This window comes from Macrotis lagotis, chromosome 1 (assembly GCF_037893015.1).
Source record: "Macrotis lagotis isolate mMagLag1 chromosome 1, bilby.v1.9.chrom.fasta, whole genome shotgun sequence".
Classification (NCBI taxonomy): domain Eukaryota; kingdom Metazoa; phylum Chordata; class Mammalia; order Peramelemorphia; family Peramelidae; genus Macrotis; species Macrotis lagotis.
Genome location: NC_133658.1, coordinates 326,748,593 through 326,767,291, shown reverse-complemented (window position 1 = coordinate 326,767,291; position 18,699 = coordinate 326,748,593). Strand labels below are relative to the sequence as shown.

The window sequence follows — 18,699 nt, the reverse complement described above, 5'->3', positions numbered from 1 at the left end:
ATGTAGTTACCAGTCAGTCGATGCTAAGCAACAGAGACAGGGGCAGAGGCTGTTTCTATATCTGGTATAGTACCCAGCAGGCTGTGGGCACTTCATGAATGTCAAATGACAATAATAACTGCTCTTTCTCCCACTGAGGATGTCATTTCCTAGTCTCTGAGATATGGATTGCTTTCCAAAAGTACCCAAAGCTTTTTCCAGCATATAAAAGAAAAGTAAGAAATTGGTGCCTCTGGGTCACACCCAGTGAAGACTGTTGGGCCTTCACATAGATCTTTGGTGTCTCTCACATGATCTTACACCTCTCCCAATTCCCTTTTTTTGTATTAATTTCTTTGTGAATCCCACACTTTGTAATATTAGTGGATGATCATGACCTGGATTTCATTTTTGCCTTTTGGCAAGTTGTGTTTTAAATCCTGGGAGACTGTATGGACTCCTGGAAAAGATACTCCAGGGAAATAGGAAACATATTCCAAGCTGGATCTGTTAGGAGAGCACTGGAATTACTAATTAAAGAAATGCAAATTAAAGTATCTCTGAGGTATCACCTCACACCTCTCAGATTGGCCAATATGACCAGAAAGGACAATGTTCAATGTTGGAAGGGATGTGAGAAATCTGGGACACTAAATGCTTTGTTGGTGGAGCTGCGAACTCATCCAACCTTTCTGGAGAACAATTTGGAATTAAAGGGCAATAAAAATATGCACACCCTTTGATCCAGCAATATCACTGTTGGGTCTATACACTGAAGAGATCATGAAAAGGGGTAAAAACATCACTTGTACAAAAATATTCATAGCAACCCTGTTTGTGGTAGCAAAAAATTCAAAATCAAGTGAATGTCCATCAATTGAGGGATGGCTGAACAAATTGTGTTATCTGTATGCCATGCAACACTATTGTTCTATTAGAAACCAAGGGGGATGGAAATTCAGAGAAGCCTGGAAAGACTTGCATGAACTGATGTTGGGCAAGATGAGCAGAACCAGAAGAACTCTGCACATCCTAACAGTAACATGGGGGTGATGAGCATCCTTAATGAACTTGCTCATTCCATCAATCAGGGACAATTTTAGAGCTCCTGAGATGGAGAATACCATCTGTAGTCAGAGAAAGAACTATGGAGTTTAAACAAAGACCAAAGTATTACTTTCTTGCTTTTTTTTTTTTTTTAGGTTTTTGCAAGGCAAAATGGGGCTAAGTGGCTTGCCCAAGGCCACACAGCTAGGTAATTATTAAGTGTCTGAGACTGGGATTTGAACTCAGGTACTCCTGACTCCAGGGCCAGTACGCTCTATCCACTGTGCCACCTAGCTGCCCCCAAAGTATTACTTTCAATTAAAAAAAAAGTGTCTTATGTACTACTTAATTTTGCTATCTCGAATATTTTATTTTCTCCTCAAGGATATGATTTCTCTCTCAACACATTCAATTTTGATAAATATATAGCATGGAAACAATGCAAAAATTATCAGGCTGCCTTTTGGGGGAGATGGAAGGAAGGGGGGGAAATTGTAAAATTCAAAACCTTACAAAAATGATAGGTAAAAACTACTACTGTATAAAATCACAAAACAAATAAAATATTTAAAAAAAGAGCACTAGAATCCAAGGATCGGGTTCAAATCCCTGTTTTCTAGTTATTAGATTAGTGATTTTTGGAAAATCATTTCCATTCACTGTTTCATAATTGTCATCATAAGGGGGTTTTGCTGAGGTAATCTCTAGGATCCCATCCAGCTCAAAATTTTATATGACTCAGAGCGGGTCATTTCCCTTCTATGAGAATATCTGTTCTCTGTAAGGTTCATTCAATAAACACATATGTGTTTCATATATATGTATATACTAATATATATTGTGTATGTAGTTAAGTATACTAATGTATGTATGTATGTATATATATATGTGTATGTATTCTGATCAGTGACAGCACTAAGGGGAAGGCAAAGATGAGTGATAGTTCTGGCTCTCATAGAATTGTAAACAAATGATCAAAAGTGATAAATGCAAAGGACTTAGCAGTCCGTCAGGTTCCCCCAGGAACCTCATCACCCTGTAAAAATCACAACGGATCAGCCTTGGTGTTCTTAGCTCATCAGTACCCTCCACCTCTGGGACCCCACAGATTGAAAGGGGAGGCTTGTCTTCCGTGCCTAGAATCCTCTACTTCTTCAATTCTACTTCCTAACTTCTTCCTTGTAGTCCATTAGACAGAAAGCTCCTCGAGGGCAAGATCTTATTCCCCCTCTTTTGTGCATGGTAATTATTTTGCACACTTTCCTACACAGCAGGTGCTTAATGTTTAAAGAATGCTTGCAATCTCCCTCTTCTGCAAGAAGCCTTTCCAGACAGTCTCCCTCCTAGGAGGGCATGATCTCCAGTGGGATGATCTGCAGCTTAGCTTGTTCTCCCCAGTAGATCGCGCTCCTAGAGAGCTGGGCCTCTTCTTCCTTTCCGTTCCTTGTGCCTTTACCCCCTTCGCCTGGCTCGGAGTCACAACACTGGATGCTTGCTGATGGCCGTTCTCAGACTACAAGGCCCCCCATCCCCCCAGCTCAGCTTCCCCTTTAGACTTCAGGCCCCCTCATCTGCAGGTGAGAACTCTTACTTCCCTCAAAGCACACGTGCAGCAGGAACCATCTACAGTGGTCATCCACCACCACGCCCCTCCCCCAACCAGCGTCGCCGGCCCCGCCCCCGGCCGACCCACATCCGCTTCCGGCGCCCGCCGGAAGTGGGCGTGCGTCGCGGCGCGGCGCGCGGCGCGGCGGAGTCGTCTCCCGGACCGTTGCCGGGGCCGCTGCCGGGCTCCGAACGCCGTCCCCGCGGGCTGTCTCGCCCGGTCTCCTCTCTCTCCCGGCGCTGCGCGGGAGGCGGAGGCGGAGGCGGCCGCCGCCATGGCTCGGAACACCCTGTCCTCGCGCTTCCGCAAGGTGGACATCGACGAGTTCGACGAGAACAAGTTCGTGGACGAGCAGGAGGAAGCGGCGGCGGCCGCGGCGGCGGAGCTGGGCCCGGACTCGGACCCGGACCCGGGGGAGGTGGACAACCTGCTGCGGCAATATCCTTCCGCCACCCGCGCGGGCTCCGGGGAGGGGGAGGGGAGGGGCGCGACCCCGGGAAGAGGAGGGAGAGCGAGGGGGCCCGGGAAGGGGGTGAGCGGCGTCGTTGCGGCCCGCCCCCCGAGGCTGCTCCCCGACGGCCACCGTGCCGGCCTCGCTCCCCGCGGAGCGGCTGATCTCCCGCGCTGCGGAGCCAGGAAGCCCCACGCCCGCCCCCCTCACCTCCTCAGGTGCCTTGGACTCCCCCCCCCCCCCCCGGCTGGAGACTCAGACCCGCACCCTGGCATGTGTAAGGAAATTGGGGGGCTCCGGGAACTTGACCCGGGACTCGTCTTCCTTAAGCCCCGATTTCCGCATCCCACCGGCCAGGGACGGGATACAGGTGTGAGGGCTGCGGGGATGGGCCGAGTTTGGAAAAAATGTGGAGTGGTTGGTTTTACCTGTTTAGAAATGGAAGAGTAACAGTATTGCACCCCACCCTACGGAGTGGAGATGTGGGGGGAAATGGGGCCCTTCTCCTCAGCCTCAGCCTGGGGAGTGCCCAAGGTGATCCAGTGCTGAGTAATAGATGGGGTCAGAGCAGATCTGCATTCATTAACCATGCTTCATCCTCTCATGCCGTGACAGGGATCGAGCCTTGTTAAAAATAGGTGTGTGTGGTGGGGGAGGGGACGTGAGGAGAGAAGAAAGCCCCGTGGAATTGAGATTTTTAGCAACTGCCTGGGATTGAAAGGAAAGCTTGAAGTGCTAGTGGTGATTTCCACTGGCTTAGATTTCGACTTGCATCTTCATTTGCCCAGAAGTACTTTTTAACTCCCTGCCCAGAATGTTTGCCTTCTAAAAATAGTCTCATCTCATTTTCTGATGGTATATTTCTGCTGCTTCAACAGCCGTCTTTTACTTTTAGTGTTCATGTTTGGTATATATTTTCTCCATGTTATTTCCCACTGAGGTTGGAAGGAGTTTAAGCAATTTAAAAAATGAGACAGCATAAAGGCCAAAAATAGGCTCCCTAAACTCTGGAAATAGGCTGACTGTAGAGAAGAAATTTTTATAAGTGGGATGGTTATCAAATCATACCCATCTATTCATGACTCCATAAAGAAAATTATTCTTCTATTTCATTGATGGATATATTCAGTTTTGTCTGTTTGGTAGAACTTCCAATAAATGTTTGACATTCATTAACTTGCAACTTTCATTTACCCGAGGATCCTTTAATTGGTTGATTCCATTTCAAAAAACAAGGACTGCTTTACCAGATAGTCTCAGGGGCGTGGAAATTTAATAGTATTGCAGTGATTCCAATTTTTTAATGTCCATAATTTACAACAGTGCTGTGACAAAATAGTAGTGGTCTTTTTTTTTGTTTGATTATACTTTTTCTCCTTAAATCTGACTTAACTAAATTTAAAAAAAAATGAGTATAGCTTGTAATTGATATTATTTTTATGCATAAAGACAGGATTTGTGATTTTACTGGTGTAGGAAATTCTTGGGAAATTCACTGTTTGCATTGGCTACAACTCTGCAACTTAGAAAGTAGCTTTAGAGCACTGACAGGTTAAATGACTTGCCCAGAATTAGAGTCCATATGAGCCAGAAATCTTGACTTAAAGGTTAGTTCCCTGCCTGCCATGCCATACTAATTTTTATTTTAATTGCATACCTTTCCTTTGGAAAGCTTTTGAGATATTAGTAGAAAGAACTCTGAAGTGAAATTAAAAGACTGAGGACCCTTAGGAGTTGCTTAGACCCTTCCAGAGGGTCTGCGAGGTCAAAACTATTTTCGTAAAGATATTTTTCTGTGGATCTCAAATTTCTGTAAAGTGTGGCTGAATATAGTCGGCATTTTTCAAATTAAACCATCTATTATAGGAAATCATGGATTTTGAAATGACTTGAAATCTAATCCAAGGGTTCTCAAATCTTGATCTCAAGAACCCTTTATAACACTTAAAAATTATTGAGGATCCCAAAGAGCTTTTGTTTCTGTGAGTTTTATTTATTAATATTTTTGTTGTCATTCAGTTACTTTTCATTATTGTCAAACCCTCTGTGAACCCTTTTTCTTGGCAGAAATACAGGAGTAGAAGAGGAAATGGTTTGGTAATAAATGAGGGGTTAAGGGATTAGAAGTCATGATGTCATAAAGAGTAGGAGTATTTAAGGTAAGGCAGAGGGAGAGTGAAAAGTCAGTAGTTTGTAGCTGGATAAGAGAATTTCAAGAGGATTCTTTTTTTTTTTTTTGGCAAGGCAGTGGTATTAGGTGACTTGCCCAAGATCATATAACAAGGTAATTATTAAATGCTTGAGGCTGGATTTGAATTCAGATCTTCCTGGCTCCAGGGCTGGTGCTGTGCCACCTAGCTGCCCCTGAATTTCAAGATTTTTGAACAGAGAAATGGTGGGAACAAGATCAAGGCTATGACAGTCTTTGTATGTGGTTAAGGTTAGGTGAAAGAATAGCTTATGGGAGTTGAGTAGGTTGATTAATTGAATGGTTAGGGAATTAAGGTGTTTTAGAGAGAAAAAAGAAGATACAGAAGTATTTTGCAATTTCCTTCTCCAGATCCTTTTACAGATGAGGAAGCTGAGGCAACCAAGGTTAAAATGACTTGTTCAAAATCACACAGCTAATAAATGTCTAAGACTGGATTTGAACTCTGGAAAATGAATCTTCCTGACTCCAGACTTGACTCTCTTTCCCACTGTGCTTCTTTTGCTGCCCTGCAATTAACATTTGCCTTATTGAAATTGAAACATCCTTTTAAAAATATTTTTTATTAACTTAACAAATATTTTTATGAAAAACTTTCAAAAGAAAAATTGTCAGAAGTATGACCTTATTTTACATATTTTTTGTAAATCTCTTTAATATGTGGCTTAATAGAACTAGATAGATTCTGCTTCTGCACTCAGTCTGTTGTGCTATGTTGTTTTGGTTCAAGTATAGAAAGAAAATCAAGCCTCACAGATATGTGGTTGGAAAAAAGGAATAATTTAATAGGCAAATAATATCTTTATAAAAATAGTTTTGACCTTGTGGACCCTCTGGAAGGGTCTTAGCAACTCCTAGGGATTCTCAGACCCCCACCTTGAGAAGTGCTGATCTAGTCTCACGTCCTCATTTTTACAGTTAAATGAACTGACAACCAGAGAGATTTGACTTTTTAATGTTATGGGAATATTAGTGGGTGAAGGCAGACTATTTTAAGTTTTAATCTTTTTTTGTCTGAATAGATATTTTTTAAAAATGGGATCTTGGGGCGGCTAGGTGGCACAGTGGATAAAGCACCAGCCCTGGAGTCAGGGGTACCTGGGTTCAAATCCTGTCTCAGACACTTAATAATTACCTAGCTGTGTGGCCTTGGGCAAACCACCTAACCCCATTGCCTTGCAAAAAAAAAAGAAAAAGAAAAAAAATGGAATCTTAAAAGACTGGATTCAGTCTTTGTGCCATCCAGAGTTCTGCTATCATCTCTGTCAACAAAATGGAGGCAGAGATGAAGGTTATTAGCTTTTATCTGAAAAAAGGAAGAAGTTTGATATTTTTTTTTTATTGAACTAGTTGTTTAGAATATATCATGTCAGAAGGTACCTTAGAGGCCTTCAAGTCCGATCTTCAAGGAATAAGAATCCCTTCTGCAACTTAACTTGTAGATCTACAGTCTGAGGAAACTAATAGTCAAATGCTTGCTTGGTTGTTAGAGAGACTTTGTAACCCCTAGTGTAGACTAGATATGAGACCTAAAGAGTAAATGCAAGCACATAATATAGATAGTTATCCTTCTATTAACTGATATAATTCATGGTTAGTTATAATAGGGGAAATACAAATACATTCTGGAATGAACTCAGGAACTAGAAAGGAAAATAATATTAAGCATCGTTTAATTCAAGGGGTTAAGAAGCTGTTTTGGTTAGAGAAGGTGGAAAGAAAGGGATGTTAAAGATCCTTTATCTGGCAGAGTGAATTTGCTTGGTATAGTAGTAGTCATCATGACTTGGAGATGACCTGAGTTCAAGTCATGCCTCCATCCAAAGGGACTTTATAACCCTGGGCAAGTCATTTAACTACTTAATGCCCCAGGCAACTTTTTTTTAGTTTTTTTTTTTTTTTGCAAGGCAAATGGGGTTAGGTGGCTTGCCCAAGGCCACACAGCTAGGTAATTATTAAGTGTCTGAGTCCGGTTTTGAACTCAGGTACTCCTGACTCCAGGGCCAGTGCTCTATCCACTGGGCCACCGAGCTTCCCCTGTCCCAGGCAAGTTTCTTAAGACTAAATTATAGAATTATTGATCTGCTTCCTCGCCAGTTACTTTTGAAATTAGAAGTCTACAGATGAAAATCAAAAAAAGATGAGAAGAGGTGTTTGAGGATCAAGGACTAGGCTTCTGGCAGCACCTGGCTCAGTCTGCCTTGAGGAGGGACCACAGACAGTGTGTACTCTTCCCCTCTTCCAATCATCCATTCTTGATTACGGACTTGAACTTCAGGGACATGATAGTAAAATAGTGATTTCAGGAATCTTCCCAAATTTCATTGTATTACAGATCCTAAGATCATAGATTTATATCTAGAAGAGTCCATCTGGATCAACCCTCTCATTTACAGTTGTGCAAATAAGACCCAGAGATTCTGAGTAACTTAGAATCACACTTAGTAGTAAGGAGATAAAGTAGCATTCTAGCCCAACTTGCTTTCCACTGTGCCGTTTATAGCAACAGTATTTAGAATCAGAGGGGACCTGATCTAGTCCAAACCCCCCCTCCCCTTTCCCCAACCCTCAGTTTATAAATGAGGAAATTGAAGCTCAGAGAATTTAGGTTTGCCTAAGATCATACAAGTAGTGTAGGTAAACTATTTCCTACTTAACACTGGTAACAGTGTTTTAACATATTTCATTTTACCTCTGAGGATTTAGGTCAAGAACCGTTTATACCTGTTTGACAGAAAAGGATACTGACATTTATATTGCATTACAATATCTCATTTGATCTCTTTTTGACGTTTGTAGACCACCAGCTGCTACCATGCTAGAGATGAAAGGCTGAAATTGCAAATACCTGACTGAATACCAGATGATTAAAATAGAAAGAATAATATAGATTCTTAGAAGAACAGTATTTTGTATTTTAAATAAAAATAGTTTGTGAAAAAGTTCACTTTGTTAAGATAGCCTTTCACTTGGGAAAATGTTGCATTTGAAGTCTAGAAAACCTGGTTTCAGATAACATCCTGCCACTAGTTAAGCCATCATGGGCAAGTCAGTTAGCCTCTGTGAACCTGCTTCATCATCTGTAAAAGGGCATCATAACAGTGGTATCCACCTCACAGGGTTTTTCTAAGGCTTAAATGCCTTATAAAGGTTGTTGTTATTGGCAAATCATACGCTCCACAGCAAAACCCATTCCCTGAGTCAATGTACCAGCTGATAGCACAAAAGCTGGATGTCTATTGACATTTGCCAGAAGACTGTAGCAATCCTTTACATTATATTTGACCTGAGGGTTCTTAGACTTCCATTGTTGTATTCCTTGAATAGTATTCCATGCATAGCATGGCATTCTTTTTTACTGTCACATTGCTCTGTGTCACTTTGAACACATCTCTAGAAGGGACTTTAGGGAGCTTGAGTCCATCCCCCACAATTTTTCAGAGAAAGAAACTAAGACTCTTAATGAAAATAATTTTATGAGTTGGGTTACAGTTGTATCTGTAACAAGATTTATTAAATACCCTTTATACCCTAACTGAAGCTTTTTTTTTTTTTGGCAAGGCAGATGGGGTTAAGTGGCTTGCCCAAGACCACATGGCTAGTTGAACCCAGGTACTCCTGACTCCAGTGCCGGTGCTTTATCCACTGCATCATCTAGCTGCCCCTGAATAGCTTTAATTTTGAGGAAATTTTTTCTTAATGTTAAATCAAAGTATATTTCTGAAAGTTCTACCTAGTTTTCCTGCTTGCAGAATATCTAAATGATAACTCTTCAAGTACTTCTAAATAGTTATTGTGTCACACCTAAATTTTCTTTTACTCATCTTGGAAATTCTTAGGCTCATCAGCAAGTGATATAATCAGACTTTGAATCAGTTCTTTTTCTGACTCCCTGTCTGGTACTTTATTCACCATATCATCCTGCCTTTTATTTGGTATGTTCAGTGATCTATTATAGAGCAGATAAATAAGTGATTGTCTTAAATTAGTTGGAGAACTATATAAGAATTCAGATACTGCTTCATTTGATTTAGGAAAATTGCTTTATAGACTCAACTCAGGATTCATTAATTTTGAAGTTTCGTTGGTTTGAGCTACGGTAGGACTTGGTTGAGCAGAGGATCATACTTGGTCTATATTAGGTTTTTTTTTAAGGGTATTCCATGTTTTGAAAGAGGATATGGAAGATTAGCATATGTAATGTAAGCTAGAAATAAGTGTCACCTTTGGGGATGTAACCTAGATTTTTCTCTAATGTACTTTGTTCCGAATACAGAATAATGTATGTGAATGAAATACTGCAGTTGAGGTTGGGAAGAAAAAGGTTATGATAGTTCTGCTATGAACTGTTCAGTAGATTAATTTTGAGATATTAATCAGTGCTTTGGGATTTTACTGGTTCAGGCTAGACTTGGAAGAAGACATTGAAAGTCTGCAGTTTCATTTTTGTTTCTTTGAGAATTTAATGATCGTAAAAGCCTCTTTGAAAGCAAGTAAAGCATTTATGCTTACTTGGATATGTCTTGATGAGATTAAATTAGCTTTGATACAAATTTGTAGGCTGTGAGACTAAAGGTGAAACTCCTTTTCTCTGAATAATATGTTCTTATTTTTATAGCATGTAAGATGTACAAATCATTCTCCTCACAAAAGCAGTTGGGAGGGAGGGCCTGCAAGTGTTGTTTATAAATGGTTCATGCATAAGAAAACAGTCTCATTAATGTTAATGAATTTGATCCTACAGGATTAAATCAAACAAACATTTATTGAATACCTACTTTGTTGCTGGTCACTGTGCTGGATGCTTAGGTTACCAAGGAAGAGTCCTATTCCTCACAATGTTTAGTCTGTTGTTAAATTAACATATGCAAATGTAAATCTAGTAAACACTTAGACTAAGTTAACTTCTGGTAGGAGAGGTACAGGGGGAGGGAGGGAGGCAGAGGGACAGAGATGAATGGGAGAAGCCTCTTGTAGGTAGGAGGTTGGGCTGGAACCAAGCTTTGAAGGAATCTGGGTATTTTATGAATTGGCATTGAGAAACTAGAAGGTCCTTAAGGTATAAGTAGCAGCAGATGGGGCAGACTGAATTGGGGAGGAGGGAGCAGGGACATAATTTATTAGGCTTTTAATGCTACCACTTGGGCCTTCACCATTACTCATCAGGACACAGGACTGGTTTATTAAAAAACAAAAACTTAGTGGGTAGAATTCCCTCTTTGCTTGCTCTTTTTCACATGTTGTTCTTGGGGGGTGGAATTTGGGGGTAAGAGAATGAAAGGATGAACCTATTTGACTTTTTAATCTTAAGAACTAATGCATATGTTTAGTGCAGCAGGCTTAAATATTTTATTCCATCAGAGTGATCCTTGACTGGAAGTGATGCACAGGTGATATGCTCAGAGCATTTCATGCAGCTTTACGAAACTCCCCTGTCAATGCAAAGAATCAAGCAGTAAAGGTAAATAGAATAATAGTTTGGGAAGTCGGGTATTGGGTACATATTTTCATAGACTGAATCTTGAATACTGCCCCTCAGGCTCATAAACACAGCCTCAACAAGGAGTTATGTGGATTTGCTCAGAGTCTAAAAGTTTGTTTGAAAATTGAGCTTTTCTGTTATTACAGATTTTTTTTGATCTGTTATGAAATTTAAAAAAAATCTTACAGAGCAGCTTAGAACAAGAAAATTGTAGGACATAGACTGTTAGTGTTAGAAAATACTTTGCTGATGATGGCAAGGAGAGTGAGGATAAATAAGGATTCTTTTTTTTTGAAATTTTTCTTTTGTTTTTCCTAACAACATGCAACGGTAGTTTTCATCAGTCATTTTTTCATAAGGTTTTGAGTTTTACATTTTTCTCCCTTCTTTCCCCCCGACAGAAAGCAATCTCATGTAGTCTCTACATGTGTGATTATGCTAAATGTAGATCCGTATTAATCATGTACGATAAGGATTCTTAATCCTAGGGCCTGTCATTTTTATAGCTTTTTCATTATATTGGGTTTCCTTTGTTATCCCATGTGTTTTATTCATTTAAGAAAATTATTCTGAAGAGGTCATGGACTTTGCCAGACAACCAAAAGAAGTCTATGATATAAAAAGAAAAAAAAGCTTAAGAATCAAGGTAGGGACTTAGGACATAGAATATTGGTGCCAAGAAGAACCTTAGGATATAAAATGTTGGTGCTAGAAAGGACCTCTGTATCAGGACATAGAATGTTGGTGCTGGAAGGGGTCTCAGTCTTTAGGATGGCTCCAGCAGAGACTTGGAGTTGGATTTTGGCTAGTCCTAGAAGGAACCTGGAAAGGGAGAATTTGAAGATGGTAGGACCTCGAGGGGAAGGTAGGATGATAGACATGGGTAAGGGTAAGTTATGTAGGAAAATTAATCTAGCAAGTGTTAAGGGAGAATGAATTAGAATTAGAAGAGATCTTAAAGAGATTAACTGCTCTCATTTCATCAAGGAGGAAACTAAGACCCCTGAGAGGGAAAGTGACATGCCAGATGCCACACCTGGTTAATGATGAGATTAGATTCCAGGTCAGGTTTCCTGGCTCTGAATTCAACATTATTTCTAGTACATGAGAGTATCACCCAGAGGATTTTACACATGACATGAAGTATGGCAATTATAATCTTATGAGCTTAGTAATATCTTTATGAGTTTTTTTATTAAAATGCTTTTAGATGCTGATTATTTAAAAAAAGCTTTTTGAGACAGAATGACATTTTAAAGATGATTGTATCTCACAAAAGAGAAGAATAGATTGGAATTTCACATTGCTTTTATTAATGTGACCAAAGGATTACATGTAAAATCATAGCAGTACAGGAAAGCTAAAAAGGGGCCATATGATTTTCTTTTGACTTCCACGGAGGTAGAGATGTAGTGTTGCTTCTCTGACTTATTGTCAGATAATATCCTGAAGGTGCATCTAGACTTTATAATGATAAATGTTTGGCTTTAAATAAATAAAAGTGATAGCTCAATTTGCAAAAATGCTTCCTTTGTTTACTTAGCACTGTATGTTTTTTACTTAATTTTATTCTTACAATAGCTCGGTTGGGAAAATAGTACAAGGTTTATCTTCATTTTACAGACAAGGAAATTAAGGCAAAATGATTTACTAAAGTCAACAGGTAGCAGCAGCTTATAGACCTTAAACTTCAGGAATTTACATTACAGATCTGGTGCTAATACTTTACTACTTCTCATAATCAGAGAAGTGTTGGAAGAGGAAAAGTGATTGCTCTGTTATCTGTTTTATGGATGGACATTAGTTCTCAGAATAGTGTTTTGATCCATAAGAAAAACTGTAGCCAGTCCAGACACGTTGAGAAGAATCGCCCCTCCCCTTTCTTCTTTCCCACTTTGTTGTGTGGACACCTTGTCTTGTCTGCCACCTGCCCTAGAATTGCCCCTTGGATCTCACCACTCTCTTTTCTGTCTTTGCAGGAACGGGCACAAGGAGTTGTTCTGAAAGTGCTCACGAACTTTAAAAGCAGTGAGATAGAGCAGGCTGTACAATCATTAGACAGAAATGGCATTGACTTGTTAATGAAGTACATTTATAAAGGATTTGAAAAGCCCACAGAGAATAGCAGCGCTGTGTTACTTCAGTGGCATGAGAAGGTATGTGTTTCTTACTTTGCAGGAGTCTGTTCACAAAGCAAGCAGCATGTGCATAGCCATTGTTTCCTTTCTATTTTAAAGTGTTTTGTCAATCTCATTTTGCAAGGTTGAAACCTTGGGTGTCATTAGTTATGTTCCTTGAAGATTTTCTAGCTTTATAAGACCTGAGAGAAATTAAAAATAAAGAATAGAAGACTTTGGACTGCAATTAGGAATTAGAGGAAGACTTTAGTGGTGGTGGTGGTGATGGTGATAACTATTCCCATTTTACAGATGAGAGAACTGAGGGTCCTAGAGAAGATTGCCCAAGGTCAAATACATAGTGGCAGAGCTCTCCATGAAGATAGGGACTGTATTCTGTTCCTTCAAATCCTTGGTGAAAAATTCCTAGGAACATCTTTTTGAGATGAGGGTCTCTCCTTAATGACCTACAGTCACAGTCTATAGTAATGATATAATAGATACTGTTGTATATACTAAAAAACAATTTTTGAAAGTCATGTGTCTGTAGAACTTGATAGTTTGCAAGGTGCTTTCCTGCTGTATGATTCATACAGCACACCTTAGAGAGAGGCAGGTCAGGTATCTTGAAGGCTAGAAAGGTTAATCACCTTAGGAATCTGTATTCTGGCATATAGGGCTAGGAGTAGTGCATGTCAACTAGGAGCAACTAACTAGCATTCCAACAGAATATTGTGCACTGACTGATTCAAACTTTTTTCCTGATCTGTTGAGCAAAGCCTTCTTTGGTATTTCAGTCCCTGTAATGGCAAATGTTGTGGGTAGTTACATTTCTTGCTCCCTTACAAACTGAATTGTTTAGAATTGAGTAGGTATGTAAGAAGTAGCTGTTGCCTTAATATAAAGAGGTGGCCAGGGTGACAGTTTGGAAGATAACTTCAATATTAATAAAACCTTTGCAATGTGGGCAATTCCTCTTAAGCTCAGTGTTAACAATTTGTCATTTGAAATTAACCTTGTATCTAATTTATTGATCGGGATTACTCAATGTGTGAGATAATCTTTGAATAAAAGTAGTATTAGCAGGGGAATTACAAATGCTCTTATTGTTGGAAACACTTTGAGAACAAGCAGCTTGAACATTAAGATCCCCCAAGATTTCTGTGGGACTCTAGAGGACAGAATCAGAATGTCTTTTTAGGGTAGGAGGAATATTTCTAGGAAGGTAGATTTCAGCTTAACTTAGAGAACTTCTGTATAATATAAGGCATTTAGTAGAATGGTTGACTTAGTGGACTGGAATGATCGATGGGCATGAAATCAGATGACCTAGTGACCCCCCCAGGCTTTACCCTTTATTTTCTTTGTCATTAGAGGCAAGATGCTGCTCCTTTCTGGGTTTTAATTCCTTCATTGGAAGGATGAAATTGTTGGATTAAATGATCTTTGAACTCCATTTTCACTTTGATATTCTATGAGTCTTCACTTGATGGGACAGTGAAGTGAGTTCAAGTAAAGGCCTAATGACCTCTTGGAGATATTCCAGAGAGAAATCACATATTGGTAGAAGTTGTACTAGATCATATAAACAGTAGCAGCAACAGTCTGTGAAGGTACTTGCTGCGTGGAGGACACTATAGAAGATACAGAAAATATCAGATTTAGACAGCATATAATCCTGTCCGTGTATGTGGACCTTAAAGTCTAAGTTTAGTCGACATGGAAAATAGTAACATATAAGCACGTGAGAAAGGTGTACAAGAAAGTGTTTTCCGAGGTCCTGGGAAGGAATTTAACATCTGAAGGGGAAGGGAAGACCTTCGTTGTAGGCACAGGACAGATGTGGAGTCAGGAAATCACAGGGCATATCTGGGGAACAGAGGCCAGTTTGCTAGCATGTAGACTGCTTAGAAGGGGGAATTTCAGAAAGCTGGAATTATCAGAGTGGTCCCAGATTATATAGTGCAGAGGAGATTGCATTTTATTTGGTAAAATCTTTGAGCAAAAGAGTGAAATGACCAGATTATGTTTAAGATTATTCTTGCAATCATTTGGAAGATGGATAGGAGCAAAAATGGAAGGGGGAAAGACTTTTAAAGAAATTATTGCAATAGTATAGGTAAGTGTACCTGAATGAGGTGGGGATATTGGGAATGAACTGAAGGGGACAGATGCTGAGAGTTTAGGGTTGCATCATTGGAATCTAATGGGAAACCTTAGAAATCCTAGGTTATGCACATGGAAAACTAGGTGAAGATTTAGGAATAAAAATGAGATCAGAATGGGATAGATTTCTTTTAGGTTGCTTTGAAGGATAGCTAAGCAGGATTATCATAGAGGTGGTTGGAATTGTTTGTATGGAAGAGGACATAGGCTTTAGGGATGCAGATCTGGGAATCTTGCATCAATATGGTCAGAGTAACTACTGTAGAAAAGAGGGTCAGTGAAGTATTTGCTTAGTGGTGGTAATAGATGAAGAGGCTACCAAGTCAATGGCGGAACAATCCAGGGTGGGTGGGGGAGAGGGGGAAGGAAGACTGACTGAGACTTCTGAAGCAAGATAGAAAAAAGGATCCAACGTGTAAGTCTAAAGCATTAAGGTCAAAGATGATGTAAATAAAGAGGTCATAGGAGTTGATGATTAGAAAATCATTGGCTCTAGTGGAAATGGTGGTAACAAGAGGTTTGAAGAAAAAGTAAGAATGACTTTTTATAAGTAGCTAACTTGTAAAAAAATACTCTTGCCTAGTGTTCAGTTTTTCGTAAAAAAATACTCTTGCCTAGTGTTCAGTTTTTCTCCTATTGTACTCTTTCAAACAAACACTAGTCTTTTTATGTTACTTAAAAAATGTGTGGTACAAGTATTCCCTCTCTACATTCTTTATTTTCATGAAAACGTTCCTCCTAGGGGAAACAGCCACACAGTAAATGAGTGTGATTCTCAGAGCTTTTCACATACCTTGTTGGCCTCAAAAAGATAGCTTTGATGAGTTGAATTTCTGTTATTTCTGGTTTTTTAGGTCTCCATGTCTTAGTGGAATTTGGTTATGATAGTGTTTGTTGAGGCAGTATTGTTAGTGTGTGCTTGAAGAATGATTTTTCTTCCTTTAAAGGGTCAAGACATTTATTTTAACTAGAATAACGCCTCTTCCATAGAAGCATAGAAATGCCCACATAGGGTCTCTGCCCCACCTCATCAGTTGGGTCTGGCTGATTGTAATAGAGATTTCTGCTCAGTTTTATCTCAGTCATATTTGGAAGTTGTAATAGGTAAGTAGCTTCCCCAACCTCAAATTCTGCAGGAGATTCTAGTCAGTGTGGTGTCCTATAGGATGTCAGTAGAGGAATTATGATTTTTTTGGACCAAAATGGTATCCTCTGAAGCAGATTCTCCCACTTCTTTACCCTTTGAAATCTGTCTTTCAAGATGTAGTTCTCTGATAACACATTTTTGCTGAAAAATCTTCAATGACTCCCTTTTGCCTATCAGATAGTCTAGACTCCTAAACCTAGCTTTTGGACACCAACCTACCTACCTTTTCCAGACTGATGACCATACCTTCTGTACTCTAAATAAACTAGATTACTTTTGCATATGTCCCAGATCTCCTAAATTCTGTGCTATTAGGCACTCTGTACATAAAGACCCCCCCTACTGTCCCAAAGTGGAAAATCCTATCCCATATTCTTTTCATTTTTAGTTTCAATACTAAATTCTTCTTTTCCCTATCCCCCTTCCCACCTTTGGCAAGAATATGGTAGCCAGGGCAGCTAGGTAGTGCAGTGGCTTGGGCACCGGCCCTGGAGTCAGGAGGTCAGGAGTTCAAATATGACATCAGAGCTTAATAAGTACTAGCTGTGTGACCTTGGGCAAGTCACTTAACATATTGCCTTGGAAAAAATTTAAAAAGAATATGGTAGTCATTATGCATAGGACATCATACAAAAAAATTACCCCATTAGTCACATTTCAGCAGAAAGAAGGCAAGAAAACTTTTTTAAAAATACTCATCTTTTTCCAAGACCCAACTCAAAAGCCACTTTTTAGAAGTGGACCCCACCCCTCTCCACACCTTTTGCCACTTCGCCTCATAGACTTTCTATCCCTGTCATTTCACTTATATCTTTTTTTTCCTCTAATTGTAATTGTAATCCCCTACTAGACAAAGCTCCACAATGGCTTTGTTTCTGACTAAATAGAATAGCATCTGCCAGTACCAGCACAGGGGAGTGATTAATATTTACTGACTTTAAAAGTATTTTGCACAGCTTTTAAGACTAAATGAGCTATATTGGCAAGAGGCAGTTCCATACCAGTGTTTGGTCCAAAAAAAAAAAAATCAACACATAGAATCTGAGTTGGAAATCTGTTCAGAAACCATTTTTGTCACTTAAATCCCTTCTTGTAAATGGCTCTTAATCATAAAGAAATTCTAGAACTGTAATGCTAGAAGGACAGGCATTATTTAGATGAATGCTGAAATTCCTGACAAGTGGTCATCCAAATTCTTGTTTAAAAACCTTAACCAATGGGCTCATAGTTTGAGGTAGGCTTTTTTCATTTTTGGTCAATTGGTACTAATAGATGATAGGACATATGCTCTATCCATCCAAATGGATGTAGTTAGAAGAATATTGTAAAAATACTCAGGAAAATGGATTGCATCCCACCATTGATAATGGTTATTTGAACTGATCTGTAAAAAATAAGATTAAGATTTGTATTCCTTGTCTCATGAGACTGTTGTGAAGAAAGTACTTTGTAATCCTTCAAGTGCTAGAGAAATGTGTTAATGTTAAGTAATTGGGTAGGGTGGCAGTGATGTGGTTAAATGATCTAACCTGTACTATTGATCTCCTTTTCTCACTCCCAATAGGCTTTAGCAGTAGGTGGCCTAGGTTCCATAATAAGAGTTCTCACAGCAAGAAAAACGGTTTAAAAAAAGACTTTAAACTTGCACTGAGAAGACCAGAAGAGTTTGGGGGACCCAGGACAAGGAAGAAGGAATAATGGAGATGACACTGGCCCGTCTTCCCCAAAACTACAATGAATCTATTTCAGACCATTCATTTGTTTGAAAATGCTTTTTATTTTTGAGGTGGAGGGGGGGGAAATCCAATGTTCTGCTGCTGCCTTTTCTGAATCCTGCACATGATCTAACATTATCCTTCGCCTGGGAGCAACAGAATTGCTACCACTGAAATTGGATATTGGAGAGAGGATTCCTTCTGCTGGTGGATGCTCCTGGGCACTGTTGATGTAGAATGTTGGACTGCCTTTGGCAGGTGTAGAATTTTTGCTGCTTGGAAAGGGAGTGCTTATTTGGTGTTATATTTTCAAAGAATCTGAGGGTTTGTACAGAAATAGTCTTCCTAGAAGAGGGAGGCAGACTCTGGGGCTGATTTTTATTGTAAAGTGCCTGCTGGATCAATAAAGCTCTTCACTCATTAGTATATTAATTTTTGGCGTGTTTCATCTAGTAAAAGAAAAGAATGATGCTAAAAGGGCAGGGCTTCCGAGTTGTTCAGGGAGACTGACCAAAAGCAAGAGAGCCTTGGCTTTAATCATGTAGATAGATGGTTGCAGCTTGTGGGTCTAGTCTACATATACAGCTCAGAGACCATTAGTTCTGCATCACTATTTAGTTGATGGATCACAGGAAAGCAAAATGTTTGGTGTATAAATTATTTATTGTTTCATACAACTTCAAGTTTACCTTGTCTGTACATCTTGGATCTTAAGTTAATAAAGTACAAACCACATTTAATACTTTGTCCATATTTTAAAAGTTTTTTGGTATGGCTTTC

General features: G+C 39.6%; 1 protein-coding gene across 1 annotated transcript; it reads left to right on the top strand.

The window, feature by feature from the left end:
- Positions 1-2,735: 2,735 nt before the first annotated feature.
- On the top strand, positions 2,736-18,659 carry ARPC5L (actin related protein 2/3 complex subunit 5 like). Its single transcript, XM_074211594.1, has 4 exons — positions 2,736-3,071; positions 10,682-10,753; positions 12,754-12,930; positions 17,769-18,659. Exons 1-4 carry the CDS (start codon positions 2,907-2,909, stop codon positions 17,829-17,831), a joined length of 477 nt encoding a protein of 158 aa, XP_074067695.1. The 5' UTR covers positions 2,736-2,906; the 3' UTR covers positions 17,832-18,659.
- The last annotated feature ends 40 nt before the right edge of the window (positions 18,660-18,699 follow it).